The sequence below is a fragment of the Gorilla gorilla genome, chromosome 3 (genome assembly GCF_029281585.2).
Source record: "Gorilla gorilla gorilla isolate KB3781 chromosome 3, NHGRI_mGorGor1-v2.1_pri, whole genome shotgun sequence".
NCBI classification, from domain to species: Eukaryota; Metazoa; Chordata; class Mammalia; order Primates; family Hominidae; genus Gorilla; species Gorilla gorilla.
The window spans coordinates 123,366,086-123,385,000 of record NC_073227.2 but is presented as its reverse complement, the minus strand read 5'-3'; the positions used below and the strand labels follow the sequence as shown (position 1 = coordinate 123,385,000).

Genomic DNA, 18,915 nt, shown 5'->3' with positions numbered 1-18,915 from the left:
TCCTGCCTCAGCCTTCCCAGTAGCTGGGACTACAGGCACATGTCCCTACACCTTTTTTATTTTTGCAGAGACGGGGTCTCACTTTATGGCTCAGGCAGGTCTTGAACTCCTGGGCTCAAGCAATCCTCGTATCTTGGCTTCCCAAAGTGCTGGGATTACAGGTGTGAGCCACCATGCCAGGCCAGGAATCACCTGTCTTTAAAAAGCTGCTGGTTTGGGAGGCCGAGGCGGGCAGATCACGAGGTCAGGAGATCAAGACTATCCTGCCCAACATGGTGAAACCCTGTCTCTACTAAAAATACAAAAAATTAGCCAGGCATGGTTGGCCCACACCTGTAGCCCCAGCTACTCAAGAGGCTGAGGCAGGAGAATCGCTTGAACCCAGCAGGCAGAGGTTGCAGTGAGCCGAAACCGCACCACTGCACTCCAGCCTGGCGACAGAGCGAGACTCCATCTCAAAAAAAGAAAAAAAAAAAAAAAAAAAAGCTGATGCCTAGGTCTTACCCCAGAGATTCTGAATTAATTGAAATGGAATATGGCCTGGACATCAGAAGTTTTAAAAAGCTCTCCAGACGATTCTAATATGCAACCTGTGTTGAAGACTGTTGTTCTAGACACATGAAAATGCCCATTACACCCCATTTGTCTTTTTTTCACTCCATGCCTATTGCAAAAACAAAATATACCATGTTGCAAAAAGATGTAAAGTCTTGGGATTTGTGATAAAATGAAATCTCCTAAGGTAACTGAAATCATTCTCAAAAATTATATACATATTTCACCATTCTTTTTTATAGTTGTATACTTGCATAGAGGAAGAAAGTTTACTGGTTCTTATTATATTAAGGCCAGTATCCAAAACTGAAGCATTATCTGAATCCATAAAGGAAACTTATTAAGACAAAATATATGTGATGGTTGCCTATTCTATATTTTTAAGAGTTTAATTGAAGTGATTGCCAGGGACGGAGTATGAGTGAGCATTTTTGATTCCTGAAATGAATTTGAAAATGGCTTCCCTTTGGAAGAGAAGAAAAATCATTATTGAAAAAATTTCCATAACACAAATAATAAAAAAAAAAACTTGGGAGTGGATGAAATGAGATTAGCCATGTGTTGATAATTTTCATAATACAAAATTTTAAGAGAACAACACTCCTCTATCCAGGAAGATGTTCTTTCCTCCATGACCAGGGGAGGCCCTAGAGGCAAGAGTGGGGACACATGCCAAATCAAAATCGGGTGGTCACATTACATCAACCAGACCACTAGCAAAGGAAACAGTGTCCCAGGGAAGCTGCTGTCACGTTCATTTCAGGAATGAAAAATGCTCTCTCAGGCCAAGAGAGAGCAGTGGCTCATACCTGTAATCCCAGCACCTTGGGAGTCTAAGGTGGGTGAATCGCTGAGCCCAGGAGTTTGAGACCAACCTGGGCAACATATCAAGACCCTGTCTCAAAAAAAAAAAAAAAAAAAAGTCCCCTTATATCCCCCAAAACAAAAAAACCTCTTAACATAGTTTTGAGTTCTTCTTAGGATATTCCATTTGATTTCAGGTCATTGAATGCCATAGTTAATTTAGGAGTGGCTTAGACACACATTTTAAATTTCATTAAAGAGCTATTGTAATGATAATGGAATGTAAGCATTAGTGCAGTATTTTTGGCTGTTAAGCCATCAATATATATAAAAATGACATATACCTATACCATAGGGCCTAACATTTCCACTGTTTGAAATTATAATATGAATATAGTTAATGTAAACCTACAAATATATAAGCTCCATATGGACAAGGACCACATTAGTCTAGCTCAGGGGTGCCCAAGCCCCGGGCCGTGGCAGGAGGTGAGCGAGCATTACTGCCTGAGCTCTGCCTCTTGTCAGATCAGCAGTGACATTAGATTCTCATAGGAGCATGAGTTCTATTGTGAACTGCACATTCAAGGAATCTAGGTTGTGTGCTCCTTATGAGAACCTAATTAATGCCTGATGATCTGAGGTGGAAAGCTTCATCCTGAAACCATTCCCCCTGCCATCAGTGGAAAAATCGTCTTCCACGACACTGGTCCCTGGTGCCAAAAAGGCTGTGGACTGCTGGTCTAGCTCACCTCTTTGTTACTAGGATCTCATACAGGGCTAGCATGTAGCAGGCACTTAAATACTTGATGTATGAATTGTGCTCATTTCAGCACTGTTTATAATGAAAAACCTGAAAAGTTTCTTAAAATCTATTATTAGTGGTCCAAAAATTATGGAACTTCCAAACAGTGAGATACTATTCCAGTTATTAAAAGAGAATAAAGCAAATATATATGTGCTTCAGTGGGAAAATGTCCAGGATATATTATTAAATGGGAGAAAACCCAAGCCATACAGCAGTGTATAAGTGTCCTATTTGTGTCCAGCATTAAAGAGCTTATACACACAGAAATACACTTGAATAGGTACAGAAACTTTCTGGAAGGGCACAGAAGACCCTTAACAGTGAAAAACATTCAGGAATGAAGATGGAAGGTTGCAGTTGGGGTACAGTATGTACTTGTCACTTTACATTTTGTCAGCAATGTCTTAATTTTACCATGTGCATATATAACTCATCATTATTTCTTCCAAAAACCAAGCCTGTTCATATTGTTGCCCAATAAACATTCCAGAAAGACCACTGCTACAGCATTCAGAACTTAGAGCCTTTCCCGTAGATAAATGGCAGTGATGAGAGATACCTGGAGTGATGCTTTCATGTGCAGCAGGTTGTCTCTCTTCTCCCATCTTGCATCACAAAATAACCTAACTTCAGTAAATTTATTTAGTTGTTTGAAGTGTGGTGCTTATAGGGACAAGGTGAGAAGAGGGCACTGCTGGAGAAGCATGGAGGGAAGAGGCTCACAGTCTCTCACAGAAACCTTTCCCTTTGTGTGGGCATGTGGTATCAATGAAGGCAGAATTCCCTCACTAACTACTCAGTTTCCTCAGTTACACTCAACTACTTGCAGTTTTCAGAATGAGTCACTTTTTCTTTTACCTTTGAATAAACTACTGTCTTTTCCAGAAACTTCTCAACTCCCCTAGCCGTTTCTTCATCCTCTTCCCCCTTCTCTAAATCCCCCTTCCTGTCTCAGCTCATGTAGCATCCCCCTCATGCCTTCATAAAATTGGTATTGTCCGTTTGTCTTGTTCCCTAGAGGCTGAAAGCTTGTTGAAATGTAATCCATTATTATATGTGTGATACGTACTCTAGTGTCTAAACTACTGAAGGCATTCAGTAGAGTTGAATGACTGAGTGAAAGAAGAGTCACCAGCTGACATGACAGGGCAATGTCCATTTCATCATAATTGACATCTAAAACCTTTGCAAAGTAGATTATCTGTCTCTTAGGAAATTATCTAATCTGAAGGTAAAATAGAATCCATATAAGTATTTATTGATACTTCAAGTAATCTGACATAGCAAATAATTTCACGGGCTGTTTGCTGTTTGCACGCAAAGGGCTGACTGAGCTGGCGTTGTATTAAAACATTTTATATTTAGAATTTGATCATACTCTCTATCCAAATGCTGCATCTTGTCTCCCTTTTAAGTTCAGTTATTTTGGGAATATTAATTATTATAATCTATCTTTTTATCTGTACATTATTTTCTTAGCTGCTTTAATTTATTATACTAATTTTTACTTAAAAGTTTAACTTAATTTCTTGTAAGCATAAGTGAAGTGGTTCCTGGGATTATATAGTAGTCTGTATAAAATTAAAGTACTAAAAATATTTTCTGTATTTGAAAACTAACTAGATATGTTTGATTTCTTCGTTCAAGGCATGCTGCTTGCAGGGTTTCTCATCAGAAATATCCCAGTCATCAACGATAATGTGCAGATCAAGCACAAATGGTCTTCCTCTTTGAGAAGCATAGCCCTGTCTGTCATCCTGGTTCGTGCTGGCCTTGGTCTGGATTCAAAGGTATGAAATGTAAATTTCTCATTATTAAAGAGGAATTTTGCTTCTTCAGTGCTTCAGGTATCTAACAGAATCACTAAGCATTAGGAAATGGATGTGGACACTTTGCATGACATTCTTGAGAATAGAATAGAATTTATTTCATGGAGGATTGTTTTGCAAGTGAGACCTTGTGGTTTGCAATAACTTAAAAGGTGGTCTCATTTTTTTCCTTTTTTTTTTTTTTTGAGACAGAGTCTCGCTGTGTCACCCAGGCTGGAGTACAGTGGCTTGATCTCAGCTCACTGCAACCTCCGTCTCCCGGGTTCAAGTGATTCTCCTGCCTCAGGCCTCCCAAGTAGGTGGGATTACAGACATGCACTACCACACCCGGCTAATTTTTGTATTTTTAGTAGAGATGGGGTTTTGCCATGTTGGCCAGGCTGGTCTCAAACTCCTGACCTCAGGTGATCTGCCTGCTTCCCCCTCCCAAAGTGCTAGGATTACAGGCATGAGCCACTGCGCCCAGCCGGTCTCATTCTCTTTCTTGGAGAAAGGTAGAGTCTGTCTATGGGGCCAGCACCAAGAATAAAGGCCCCACTTTTCTCTGACGTAGATATAGACCAGGGTTATAAATAATGCTCACGGGAGAAAACAACATATTTTTGGTTTGCAAAGCCCTATACAAGTGTTCAGGGCTAAGTATACTAGCTCAGGAAACTGCCTAATATATAAAATGAGGGTCAAGTATGCCTTTTTAATGCTTTTTTTTCATGTATGTTTTTGAATACAGGAATGAATTTTCTTGGGGGATCAGGCTTTTCGCTTTAGTCTCATTCTGGGACCACAAATTATAAATAAAACTAATGAGAATGTTAAATTAGCTAGAGATTATGAACACAGATGCTGAAAGCAGCCTGCCTGGGTTCAAACCTGGCCCCATCACTCACCAGTTTCATGATCTTGGGCAAATGACTTTAGCCTGTGCCTTTTCAGATGAGGACATCTAAAAATATGGGGATAATAATAGTATTACCTATCTTATAAGGTTGCAGTGAGGACCAAATAAGCTGTCTGAAAACACTTGGAGTGCTAAAATGTTTGTTAAATACAACTCATTACCTTGAAAACTCATGATGACCCAGACATGGTCCATATACTGAAGAGAAAGCATTCAAGGTCATCTTCTCTGCACATCTTCAGAGGATTATATTAGGATGTCTACTTTTCTATTTCAGGCCCTGAAGAAGTTAAAGGGCGTTTGTGTAAGACTGTCCATGGGTCCCTGTATTGTGGAGGCGTGCACATCTGCTCTTCTTGCCCGTTACCTGCTGGGTTTACCATGGCAATGGGGATTTATACTGGGGTAATGATTGTTTCTTTGTCATATGAAAATATGTAGGGACATATAGGGCTTTCCCTGATTCCATACAAGAGAATGCATAATAGAATTTTCTTATAGATATCAGAAAATGCAACATAGATGTTACAGCATAATTTAAATATTCTGACTTCAAAACATAGTTTATGTGTTAATAGGCGCTAACTCCTACAGTTAGCACCTACTATTCAAACTGTTGAAGAAGTCGTGGTCTTTTGCCTACACCTGATTCAATGCCTGTTAAAGAGATACCGGATTCCACCTAAAGTCTGCACAAAGGATAATAAACACAGCAACAGTGATCAACAGCTACTATTGTTTTCCTCCTGTCACCAGACTATTATGACTTGGCGGTTCTGCTGTCTCTTCGTTCCACTGTCAGTTCTTTACTTCCAACAGTTAAGAGCCACACAAAGTAAATAAATAAGACAGGACTTAGTAAGAATTTAGTGCTAATAAGAGGCAAGAGGTAAGAAATTCTTCTCATGGTTAAGACTCTGGAACTCTCCTCCCTGGATTCAAATCCCAGCCTTGTGATTTTCCAGTGTGTGATCTTTAACAAGTATTTCATCTCTCTGTGCCTCAGTTTCCTCAATTATAAAATATAGATTTTGTCTATTTTATAGGGTTGTTGTGAGGATTAAATTAGTGAATACGTGTAAAGTGCTCAAAATGGTGTCTGGTACATAGTAAATACTGTAAAATGCTTTCTGCTGTTACCACTGCTGTTGTTACTGGTATCAATGTGACTGTCATATCGTTTTCTTCTAATCTGTTGCCTTATTTGACATAGCAAGCCCTAATAGAAGGCCCAGCATCACTGGGTTCCAAATCAGAAAGTCCATGCATTTTCAAACCTTATAACATGAATTTTTTTGTTTAAAAAAGCCAGCATCCTGGGGCCTACCCTCATTAGGCCTTCTATACCACTAATAAATATATCTTTTTAGGCAACCTAAGTAGTCTGAAGCAAGTTGTCTATGGCTACATTTTGAAAAACAGTGTTCTGTAGAAGTTTTACACATACATGTTTTTCTGGATTCATGCTTCTCTGCCATTTGAAAGACTGTAGTTGTCAATGATAGACTGGATTAAGAAAATGTGGCACATATACACCATGGAATACTATGCAGCCATAAAAAAGGATGAGTTCATGTCCTCTGTAGGGGCATGGATGAAGCTGGAAACCATCATTCTCAGCAAACTATCGCAAGGACAAAAAACCAAACACCACATGTTCTCACTCATAGGTGGGAAATGAACAATGAGAACACATGGACACAGGAAGGGGAACATCACACACCAGGGCCTGTTGTGGGGTGGGGGGAGGGGGGGAGGGATAGCATTAGGAGATATACCTAATGTTAAATGACGAGTTAATGGGTGCAGCAGAACAACATGGCACATGTATACATATGTAACAAACCTGCACGTTGTACACATGTACCCTAAAACTTAAAGTATAATAAAAAAAAGAAAAAAAACAATTCTTATTAAAGTTTGTTTTCTTAATTTAGAAAAAAAGAAAGACTGTAGTTGTCCAAGTATAACCCCTAAAAAGTGGAGGGTATTATAATTTCAAAATAGTAATAAGTAAGATGTTATCATAAATGTTTAAAATGCTGTCTGCCTAGTTTTGTTTTAGGTGCTGTATCTCCAGCTGTCGTGGTGCCTTCAATGCTCCTTTTGCAGGGAGGAGGCTATGGTGTTGAGAAGGGTGTCCCAACCTTGCTAATGGCAGCTGGCAGCTTCGATGACATTCTGGCCATCACTGGCTTCAACACTTGCTTGGGCATAGCCTTTTCCACAGGTAACCTAATCAGTTCACAACAGGCTTTACTCTTGCACTCTAGGGACGTAGGTTAAAATGTTATAAGCATGACATATTTGCTTGATAATTGATTAAGGCAAATTAAAAATAGGCAAAAGAACACTTAGAGTTCTGTACCTAAGGGGGGGCCAGAAGCTGTCTATCTTTACTCTCTTGCTCCCTCTAGAGACTGCTCAAGTAGCATGCAGTAGGTGCAGTACGGCGGGGGCGGTACAAGGTAGAAAGATTTAAAGAAAGTTTCTGCTTGAAGTGATCCAGGAACGTTCAGGCTTCACACAAAAGGTGTGTGGAGACTTCACACAAAAGGTGTGTGGAGACTTCACACAAAAGGTGTGTGGAGACTTCACACAAAAGGTGTGTGGAGACTTCACACAAAAGGTGTGTGGAGACTTCACACAAAAGGTGTGTGGAGACTTCACACAAAAGGTGTGTGGAGACTTCACACAAAAGGTGTGTGGAGACTTCACACAAAAGGTGTGTGGAGACTTCACACAAAAGGTGTGTGGAGACTTCACACAAAAGGTGTGTGGAGACTTCACACAAAAGGTGTGTGGAGACTTCACACAAAAGGTGTGTGGAGACTTCACACAAAAGGTGTGTGGAGACTTCACACAAAAGGTGTGTGGAGACTTCACACAAAAGGTGTGTGGAGACTTCACACAAAAGGTGTGTGGAGACTTCACACAAAAGGTGTGTGGAGACTTCACACAAAAGGTGTGTGGAGACTTCACACAAAAGGTGTGTGGAGACTTCACACAAAAGGTGTGTGGAGACTTCACACAAAAGGTGTGTGGAGACTTCACACAAAAGGTGTGTGGAGACTTCACACAAAAGGTGTGTGGAGACTTCACACAAAAGGTGTGTGGAGACTTCACACAAAATATGAGTAGGTTTTTCAAGGAGCACAAATAACAGAGAGCAGTCCAAGTGAAAGGAACAGCATGCCTTTAAAATAAGAAAAATTTCTCTTCTCTCCTCTTCAGCTTTTTATGGGTAATAACAGCAACGATTTTAATGGATGTCCCGTTAGTACTTAGTAAGTGTCTGAAATTGAGGTATTTTTTTTCAAGTATAGTAAAAGAGGAACTTAAGTTATTTTTTCTCCCACTGTTGTTCAACACCTATATTAAACTGATGTGAACAGATAGTACGCTTGATCTTAGCCAAAAGGCCAAAAGCAGTTCAACACTTTTATTATCCTGTGGTACAGCACAAGTTTAAGTTCATTTCTTAATCTTATGTTCAAAATTGGGATATAAAATTTGCAACATTATATGATTGACAAAGTATAATTGTAATCTAAGTTTAGCTTCAGATTCTGTAGTGGGAACACATCTTCTTGGCAGGTTATACATTCTCATTATCTCCCTATAGTTATCTCCCCATTCTGTGATTGTGTATGATTTGTGCCTGTTACCTAGAATCCCACCCTGTCTCATTGCTCCAGAGCCTGCCTTCCATCCATTCCCTGGTAAATTGATTTTCTCAAAACATTGTTTTCATTACATTACTTTCTTGTTCAAGAACCTTTGAGGATGCTCTCTTACCTATTAAGTCAAATTCATACTCCTATTTTTAATGCTACTACACATACCCAAATTTATATTCTTACCACTTTCCTGTTATATACCTTTAAAAACAATTGTTCTCAGCCTTACCATCACACTAGAATTACCTGGGCGATTTTTAAAAATACTCTTATGTAGGTCCTATCTTAGACAATTAAATCAGAACCTTTGGGAGTGGAAACCAGTGCAGCTTGGAATAGGAACCACAGCTTTAGAGCAACAGAGTTTGCATTAGAATCATGGTGGTGGGAGGAGAAAGGAAAGAGGCAGTGGGGTTTTCATAAGCTACAGCTCCAAGAACCTTCCTAGTTGACTCTGCTGTGTTTCCTCTCCCCGCCCAACCCCCCCACCAACTAAGTGTGGTCCTTAGACCTTTTGGATCTGAGCCCTGCTAGACTTACTGAATCAGATTTTTAGGGCTGGGGCCCAAGACTTTTTTTTTTTTTTTATCACCTCAATATACCAGAGACTAAAGCTAATTAGCTACTTTCTACACATTCATAGTAAATTATTACCACAATAGCTTAAGCATAATGCTACTATCACAACTAGATGTTTTTAACAGTCATAGCATTACCTGGTAGAAAGCTAACCTAGCTAAATAAAATTACTTCAGAGGTAATTTTATTTAGATAAGAAGAATGATTGCCATAATAACAAGAGACCACAGAAACCAGTTAGTACATATTTCTTAGGACAGTCTGTGAAGAAGTGCTTTATGTGTGGAGAAACTTTAATATAATTTTCTGCACAATGTGCTAACAAAAAATTTTTTTAAATTAAAGTTTCCTAAATCCTATATGCTATGGGGGAAAATGTAGGTTCTACTTACATATTTAAGAATATGGAAAGCAGAAACTGTCTTTAAAATGTTTCTTCTTTGTAATTAGATGCTTCATGTTGATGATTGTCGAATAAAACCTGTGTATTTGTTGGATTTAGAGCTCTAAGTTTTTTTAATATATTTTTCAGGCTCTACTGTCTTTAATGTCCTCAGAGGAGTTTTGGAGGTGGTAATTGGTGTGGCAACTGGATCTGTTCTTGGATTTTTCATTCAGTACTTTCCAAGCCGTGACCAGGTGAAAGAAATAATATGTGGGAAAGTTGTGCTCTCAAATATCATTGGGAAAACATTCTAGAACACTTCCTTCAAAGACAGATGTGAAGGACATGTTTGAGCAAATGGTTCCTCATTTTAAAATTGCTTACTGCTATCCATGAGATTTATGAAGTGGGCTCAATATAGAAGATTTTAATGCAGTCCTGTAATGGGTTCCCGTATTATATTCTGTACATTTCAAATTCCACTGTAAAACAAATAATATCGTTCCAAAGTAATAGGATATGCAAGTTTTTTAAATGTTCATGATACTCAACTAAACCCAGATATATAATAGCTTTTTTGTGCCCTTTTTTAGTATCAAAATACCTTAGATTCTAGCCAGGCCTGGTAGTCCCAGCCACTCAGGAGGCTGAGGCAAAAGGATCCCTCTGGGAGTTTGAGTCCAGTCTGGGCAACACAGCAAGAGCCCATATCTAATACATACATGCATACACACATACATAAATCAGTCAATCATCATCTAGTGCCACTTTGTTCAGTACAGTAGCCACTAGCTACACGTGGCTATAGCAGATACAGAACATTTCCATCATCACTAAACATTCTATTGGAAAACACTGCTCTAGTACAACCGACAAAATAGTTCATAAAGAGATTTCTATTACTATGACCATTTTACTGATAAGGAAATTGAGGCTTAGGCAGGATAAGTGACTTGAACAAGGTCACATAGCTAGAAAGCGGTGGAACTGGGAATGAACTCAGGTAATTCACCTTCAGAGCTTGCATGCCTTTGCCAAGTCAAGCACTTTTAAAGACCTACTTTCTAAAGTGATCAAGAAGTTTAAAAGCCTGGACAGGGAAAAGTAAAGGGAAAAAAAGTACACAATTCTTAGACTTTAAAACAACAGCAACAAAAACTACTGTCAGTCTAGAACCTCTTAAAGCTTCCTGGTTTTCAAAGATTTAGAAAAACCAAGGGGGTGTCAAATTTAAAACAGTAAACATAGAGCCTGAAAATAATAGAGATATATATTTAACCTTCACACAAACCCTATGATGTAAATGCTTTCAGGAAACAAAGCTTGGAGAGGTTAAGTAATGTGGCTACTACATACACCAACAATGTATTAAAAACTAAATTTAACCTTGGTCTGTCCAGCTCCAAAGCTCATGTACTTTTTTTCTGCTACTTCATTAAGTGCTGTGAAATTCTGCATTGATAACTGTAGAGGAGAGAATTGGTGTTCCTGAAAGAAGAGCTCACCATTGCAGTGTGCTAACTCTGCTTTTGTTTAAGAAGAGAAAGTAAATGTTATATAGTGCACTTGTTTTGTCTATTTATACAGACATTTTAATTTTTATTTTCTTTCTAAATCCTAGATATGGAAAAAATCAATCATTAAAAATCAGGGATTTGAAATAATTGAGCAAATGAATTTTTTTCTCCTAAAGGACAAACTTGTGTGTAAGAGAACTTTCCTTGTGTTGGGGTTGTCTGTGCTAGCTGTGTTCAGCAGTGTGCATTTTGGTTTCCCTGGATCAGGAGGACTGTGCACGTTGGTCATGGCTTTCCTTGCAGGCATGGGATGGACCAGCGAAAAGGTGAATTTCATTTTAAGTTTTTCTGCTCATGACTCTTTTCTAATGAGATTAAGTTGGCTTTCCAGATACTTTCTTAGCATCAAATTAATAAAATATTTCATTATAAAAGCTATCTTATGTGCATATACAAATGTACACCCAATGTTCATCTTTTTTTTCCCCTTACACATCAATCTATAACTTGATGTCTTTACTTAAAATATATCACGGTCATACTACCGTAATGCCTTCCTTATTCTTTGTAATGGCTACGGAGTATTGCATTTTATAGATATTTACGTTGTTTCTAGTTTTCTGCCAAGATAAACAGTGCTTCAATAATATATCCTTACATACCATATTTCATCTGAGTCTGTCAATTCTAAAAAACACAATTATTTTATATGACACCAAGAAAGAAAAAAATAGTGCCAATTAAACGATAACATAACATTCTAATTTCAGAAATGTTAAAATATAAAAATATGTGTCTTAAAATCAATAAAATATAGTATATATTTTAGTTCATACAACAAATTTCTAGAAATCAGATTGCTCTAGGAAAGAGTACTCACATTTATACTTTTGATAATATCAATATGATCTTTTAAAAGACTGTACCAATTTATATTTTTACCAATATTATGTGAGAGGATCTGTTTTTCTGATCTGTCTTCGAGATATTTTGCTGATATTATGAATTAAAAATATATCTCATTATTATTCTGATTTTCATTTCTTTATGGGCAATGCTAATCATGTTTTCATATGATTACTACCCAGTTTGTTCAAAAGCCTTTGCCATTTTTATAAGGTTGCTTTGGTTTTTCATATTGATTTTCAAGATTATTAAGAATATTCATTTGGTTTATATGTATTATGGAAGTTCACTAGTTGTCATTTATTTATTTTAATTTTCAGATTCATTTTTATAGATTTGAACTTGATAGGATCGTATGCTATTCTGCTTAATGAAGATGTCGGTGACCTAAAATAAATGCAGCTATATCATTTTGTGATAATCTTACAAAGCCTGAAGACAACTGTTCAAAATAATTAAACTTAAATAATTAAAATAATGCCATATGGAAAATATGGAAACGTTACAAATTTTGAGATGAGATATATAATCATAACTCAATTAAGTGGATCTCTGTGGGGATCTTCCATAGACAGCATTCACTGTGGGTAAATAACATTCATTCTCATATCAACAGTGTGACAGAAATGCGTTCTGTCACCACCTCTTTAAAAATCTTTGCAAATTGAAATCAACTCATTATATTATACTGTCATGGGTCAAAAGAGAAAAAGGAATTAATAAATTTTTATTGCTACGCTGTATGGCTCTGTATGAGGCACTAAGTGGATATGGTCATTTATTTTCACAAAAACACCTTTGAAAAGTATTATGATTTCTACCTTATAGAAGCTGTAAATCAGAAAGACTTAAATAACATGTCCAAGGTCACACAATTAGAAAATGGCACGGAGATTTAAGCTCAGATTAATTTGACTCCAAGGTGAGTTGTACTATGCTGTAGTACAACTGTAGCATTATTGTGCATGACACAATTTTATATTTTGACATCTGTTTGAGTAACACCATGTGTATTTAAACAATTCTAAACTTTTGCAGTTTAAAATTCAGCTTCTAAATTCATAAATGATAGGATAAAAAGAATAAACAATGAGAAGGAGCAATATCATTTGAAACAGAGCATAAAAAAGTAGTTTTAGCAACAGGGAAATCAAGGAGAGACTGATACCTCCTGCAAGTGGGCACTGGATAAGAGCACAGAAAGAAAAAGGAGGGAAAGGGAAACTTTGATCACTTCCGATTACACTGTTATTCAGAGAAACTATAATGTGGTTATCTATAAATGATTCTTATAAACCAAACCATTGTTCCCTTTGTTTACATTTCCTGTAGCCCTGCTATGTAGTAGGTCAGTGTAACCCCACAACCAGAAAGATAACTATTAACATTTTTAAAAATATTTACCTCTAGTAACTCCCCTATGTGAATCTCTTTATCTACACACATGGATGCACCACAGTTGGGTTTTTGGTTTTTTTACCCATTCCTTTATATATAGTTATAAGGTTATTTCCAGTCTCTGCTATTTTAAATTATGCTGAAATGATCAGAAATTGATCACTTCCTTAAGGAATATTCCTAACAGTAAAATTTGGGGGTGAAATAATATGAACATTTTGAGGTTTTTGACACATATTACCAACCTGCTTCCTAGAGTTCTATCCATTTACTTTTCTACCAGTAAAATATGAAGTACCTGTCTCATTACAACTTCACCTTAGAATAGTTTTCTCAAACTTTAGCAGAATTACCTAGAAGGATTGTTAAATTTGAGTTCTGGGCCCTACTACAAATTTCTGATTTTAGACTGTGGTGGGGCTTGAGAATTTGCACGTAATTAATTTCCAGATGAGGCTGATGCTGCCAGTCTAGGGACCACACTGTGAACCACTGGCTTAAAATATTATTGCTTTTAATCTTTAGCCATACTGATAGGTAAAAAGTTGCATCTTGTTTATTTTGTGTTTCTTTAACAGTGAAATTGAACAGTTTTTCACATATTTAGACACTTGTATTTTTTTTCTTTTTCTTTGATAGGTATTTTGTTCATTATCTTCCAAAGTATAATGTGTGTTGATTATCCATCTGTAAGATACACCCCCAATACACACATCTATATAAGTGATGACACAGTCTTCATTACCCTGGGCTTGTCTTTTATACACAGCCTATTCAATGACTCCATTTTGTTTATAGGCAAATTCATTTTAGTTTTGGCATTATGAAAAACCCACAAGAAGATACGTTGTAACTTTTCTGTTTTTCTGTGTTTTGCAATATATAAGCCCATGTCTGATGTTCAACTAGTCTGAAGCGTTATAATCAAAATACAAATTGTGGCCTTTGTCTACACTTTAGAAATAAAAAATAATTTGATATAGAAATCTTTTTAGTCCTTCTACTTTCATTACTATTCTGAGTGTATGAAATACATTTGAGGACTTCTGTTAAACAATTAGTCCCAGCAACAGAAGTCTAAGTAATCTTTGTACCTTTTTATATTGTTCACTTTTAACACTTAGATATTTTATATTTTCATGTAGTCAGATCTGTCAGTCTCCTATAATAGTTTTAATTTTTTTGAAGAGCTCTTTGTTAGTGAAATATATGTTATTTATTCTTAACAATAATCTTGAAAGGTAAACATTAGAGCAACTTTTAAAATCAGGATACCAAGGCCTACAAATACTAAGTATATTGCGAAGGTCAAAAATAAGGACAAAAAGTAAGTGGCAGAGCCAGGATAAGAATATACCATTTGAGGCTGGGTGCGGTGGCTCACACCTGTAATCCCAGCACTTTGGGAGACCGAAGTGGGCGGATCATGAGGTCAGGAATTCGAGACCAGCCTGGCCAGCATGGTGAAACCCCATCTCTACTAAAAATACAAAAAATTAGCCGGGCATGGTGGTATGCGCCTGTAGTCCCAGCTACTCGGAGGCTGAGGCAGAGAATTGCTTGAACCTGGCAGGCGGAGGTTGCAGTGAGCCCAGATCACACCATTGCACTCCACCCTGGGCGACAGACCGAGACTCCGTCTCAAAAAAAAAAAAAAAGAATATACCATTTGAATATATCAAAATGGTTCCCCAAAGAAAGGAAGGAAAAGTAATGTTTATTGACTCTGTCGCGTGGCAGGTACTCTCCATATCTTTTCTAATTTAGTACTCAGGAAAGTTCTTATTCCTGTAGGAACCAAACCAAAGTCCTGAGTTTGGATTCCTTTTCTTACTTTATTCTAAAGGATAGCCTAGGGCCAAGAGCTCAGACTCCTCAGGCCAGTCTCAACTCTACAGCTTTTACTAGGTGTGTCTGACCGTGTGCAAGTTATCTAACTTCCCAGTGATGACAACTTCACTGACTGGAGGATTCGGTAAAATAACCTATACAAAGCACTAAGGAAAGTTCTTAATCATAGAACACATTCAGTAAATAATAACTCTTATTATTTTTATAATTACCTCCAGAACAGCATGATATCATACTAAGAGCATAAGATTTAAAATATGGAGATTGGGATGCCAATCCCAGTTCTACTACTTTCTAGCTGTATAATCCCAAGCAAGTCATTTGCCTTCTCAAATACTCAGTTTTCTCAACTCTAAAGTGAATACAATAATCATCTAAAAAATTGCTGTAACTATTATGTGAGAAAATGAAAATGACACACTTGTAAATTCTACAGGGCTGTAGCAATATTGTTGTTAACTTATTAGACTTTGAAAAGCTAAAATATTTTATAAGATTCTGTTTGTGTCCATAGTTTTCTGATATTATTTTATACTTTGTGCTTGGTCTTCTTATAAGCATTAATCTTTCCATTTGTTTGTTGTATTCAGATGCACTCACTTTTTTTAAAGCTGCTTCTCTTTTTTTGTCTGTTGTCAAATCTAGTGCTGCTTCTAATGACTTTTACAGATTTTTTTGTTGATACGGTATTTTGGATTTTCTGAATCTTAAAATGTTCTTTCAAAAAAGTATAAACTTAAGTAGATATCCAACTCATGATGAAACTTCCATTTATCTTAACTTTCTCCTTTGTTGGTCCTCCAAAGTAATTGATATTTTTTCAGATTCTTACTAATGATGCATACAAATGTGTCAAATGGCCTTAATTTTCAAGGGACAACACAGTCTTCATTACCCTGGGCTTATCTTTTATACACAGCCTATTCAATGACTCCATTTTCTTTATAGGCAAATTCATTTTAGTTTGGACATTATGAAAAACCCGCAAGAAAATACATTGTGACTTTTCTATGTTTTTCTATGTTTTGCAGTATATAAGCCCATGTCTGATGTTCAACTAGTCTAAAGTGTTATAATCAAAAACAAATTTTGGCCTTTGTCTACAGTTTAGAAATAAAAAATAATTTGATTAGAAATATTTTTAGTCCTACTTTCATTTGTATTCTGAGTATATGAAACACATTTGAGGACTTCTCTTAAACAATTATTCATGGCAACAAAAGTCTAAGTAATCTAAAATTAATAGAGTTGATTCTTGTTCTTTACTACAATGAGTATCAACTAAAGTCTTACGTTGGCTGGGTGCAGTGGCTCACACCTGTAATCCCAGCACTTTGGAGGCTGAGGCAGGCAGATTGCCTGAGCTCTGGAGTTTGAGACCAGCCTAGGCAACGTGACAAAACCTCATCTCTACTAAAAATACAAAACTTCCCCGGGTGTGGTGGTGCACACCTGTAGTCCCAGCCTACTCGGGAAACTGAGGCAGAAGACTCACTTGAACCCAGCAGATGAAGGTTGCCATGAGCCAAGATCACACCACTGCACTCCAGCCTGGGCGACATAGCAAGATTCTGCCTCAAAAAAAAAAAAGTCTTACCTTTAGCTATAATATGCTCAAAAAACTAAATTAAAAAGTAAAATGTAAAGATATGTGGAAGGATGTTAACTGGATCGTAGTTTTGGCAGAACTAGCCATTACATAATAAATGATCTTAGATGTTATCTAATATAAACCTTTTGTTCTACACATGAGAAAGTGAGGTGCTGAGAGGCAAGTGCCTTGCAGTTAGTGGTGGAGGGTTCAAACTTAACTCGTTATCTGATGAAAACATAACATTTTTCATGCTATAGAAACAGAACTATTAAATAAATCAACCAATGCCCTCACATATGCTCTCTTTCAACACTTGTAAGCTGAATGGAAGTAGAATCGTCCCACTATAAACACATCAGAAATAATGCAAATAAAGAATACAAAGAAACATTGTAATCCTTCTTTGTCAAACTGCTGAATATATTAATAGTAAGTCCTCATTTTAGCATTGTCAATAGGTTCTCAGAAGCTGCAACTTTAAGTGAAAAGACAAATAACAAAACCAATTTTACCATAGGCCAATTGGTATAAATAAGAGCTAAGTTCCTAAGGCATATTTCTGGTCACAAAAACATCACCAAACTTCTGAATAAAAACCAAAACACTGTGAAGATTAAACATTGAAATAATTGTAATCTACACATACATTTCAGAAAGGTTAATAAAAACAAGTAAGATAATAAGCCCGAGCCTATCCCAGGCACCAACCCTACACAGGATGCCATCCCATCACAGGGTGCATTCACATACACCCACAGTCATTCAGATAGGGACCATGTAGACACATCAGTTCACCTAATGAGAACATCTTTGGGATTTGGGAGGAAACCAAATTACCCACATAAAATGCTTGCAGATATGGGGAGAACGTGAAGAATTGATTTTTTTTTCATTGTTGGAAGGAAACAACGTTGAAAGAAATGACATTATTTGAGGACCTGGTGTATATATTGCAGATCCTTAAATTGTGTAATTGTAAGCATTGAAATGTCATCCAAAAATATAGCTTCTTTTCAGTTATGAGAAAATCTGTTCTATGTAAATTCTTAGACAGTATAACAGGTACTGCTCAGTTGCCCTCCAAAAAAGCATTATCAATTTGTTGTCCTGCCAAATGGTGAGTTTCCTTACAAAGTCATGAATACTTTTCATTATTAAAACCTTTTAGTATTTTTCCAATGTGGTGTTCACCCTTGGAAAAAAAAAGCATGTCAATTTAATTTGTGTTTCATAATTACTCAGTTTTAGTGTCTTAGATTTTGTGACTATTTGTATCTCTTCTTCTGTGAATTAGTTGTGCATATGTTTTGCCCATGTTTCTTTTTTTTTTCTTTTCAGCTTTTATTTTAGGTTCAAGGGGTACATGTGCAGGTTTGTTACATGGATAAATGATGTGTTGCAAGGGCTTGGAGTACAGATAATTTTGTCACCCAGGTAATCAGCATACTATTTTCAATCCTCCCCCTCCTGCCGCTCTCCACTTTAAAATAGGCCTCAGTGTTTATCATGCCCTTCTTTGTGTCCCTGTGGACTCATTGTTTAGCTCCCACTTATAAGTGATAACTGTGGTATTTGGTTTTCTGTTCCTGCATTAATTAGCTTAGGATCATGGCCTCCAGCTCCATCGATGTCACTGCAAAGGACATGATTTCATTATTTTTTATGACTGCATGGTATTCCATGGTATATATGTACATGGTATATATGAGTCCTTGCCACATTGCTTGTTCTTATTGGCTTTGTGACATATCAGATGATTGTAGGGGTGCAGCTTTATTTCTGTGTTCTCTAGCCTGTTCTTTTGGTTCATGTGTCTGTCTTAGTACCAGTACGATTGCTGTTTTAGTTACTGTAGCCTTGTAGTATAGTTTGAATTCAAGTAGTGAGATGCCTCCAGCTTTTTTCATTTTTCATATCTGCATAGTATTCTATGGTGTATATGTACCACATTTTCTTTATCTAGTCTACCGTTGATGGGCATGTAGGTTGATTCCATGTCTTTGCTATTGTGAATAACACTTTAATGAACGTACACGTGCATGTGTCTTAATGGTAGGATGATTTCTATTCCTTTGGGTATATAACCAGTAATGGAATGGCTGTGTCAAATG

At 36.9% G+C, this 18,915-nt stretch overlaps 1 protein-coding gene across 10 annotated transcripts in view; it reads left to right on the top strand.

The window, feature by feature from the left end:
• The window catches only part of SLC9B2 (solute carrier family 9 member B2), a 58,657-nt gene that overhangs the window by 23,204 nt on the left and 16,538 nt on the right, over positions 1-18,915 (top strand). For all 10 annotated transcript variants that reach the window (XR_004070119.3, XM_004040219.5, XM_031010094.3 and 7 more), the window contains 5 exons: positions 3,815-3,957; positions 5,172-5,299; positions 6,949-7,124; positions 9,686-9,792; positions 11,232-11,381. Coding sequence is in view for 9 of the 10 variants with exons in the window: in XM_004040219.5 (XP_004040267.2) it covers positions 3,815-3,957; positions 5,172-5,299; positions 6,949-7,124; positions 9,686-9,792; positions 11,232-11,381 (704 nt within the window). In the remaining variant the exon portion in view is untranslated. The remainder of the gene's footprint in view (positions 1-3,814; positions 3,958-5,171; positions 5,300-6,948; positions 7,125-9,685; positions 9,793-11,231; positions 11,382-18,915) is intronic.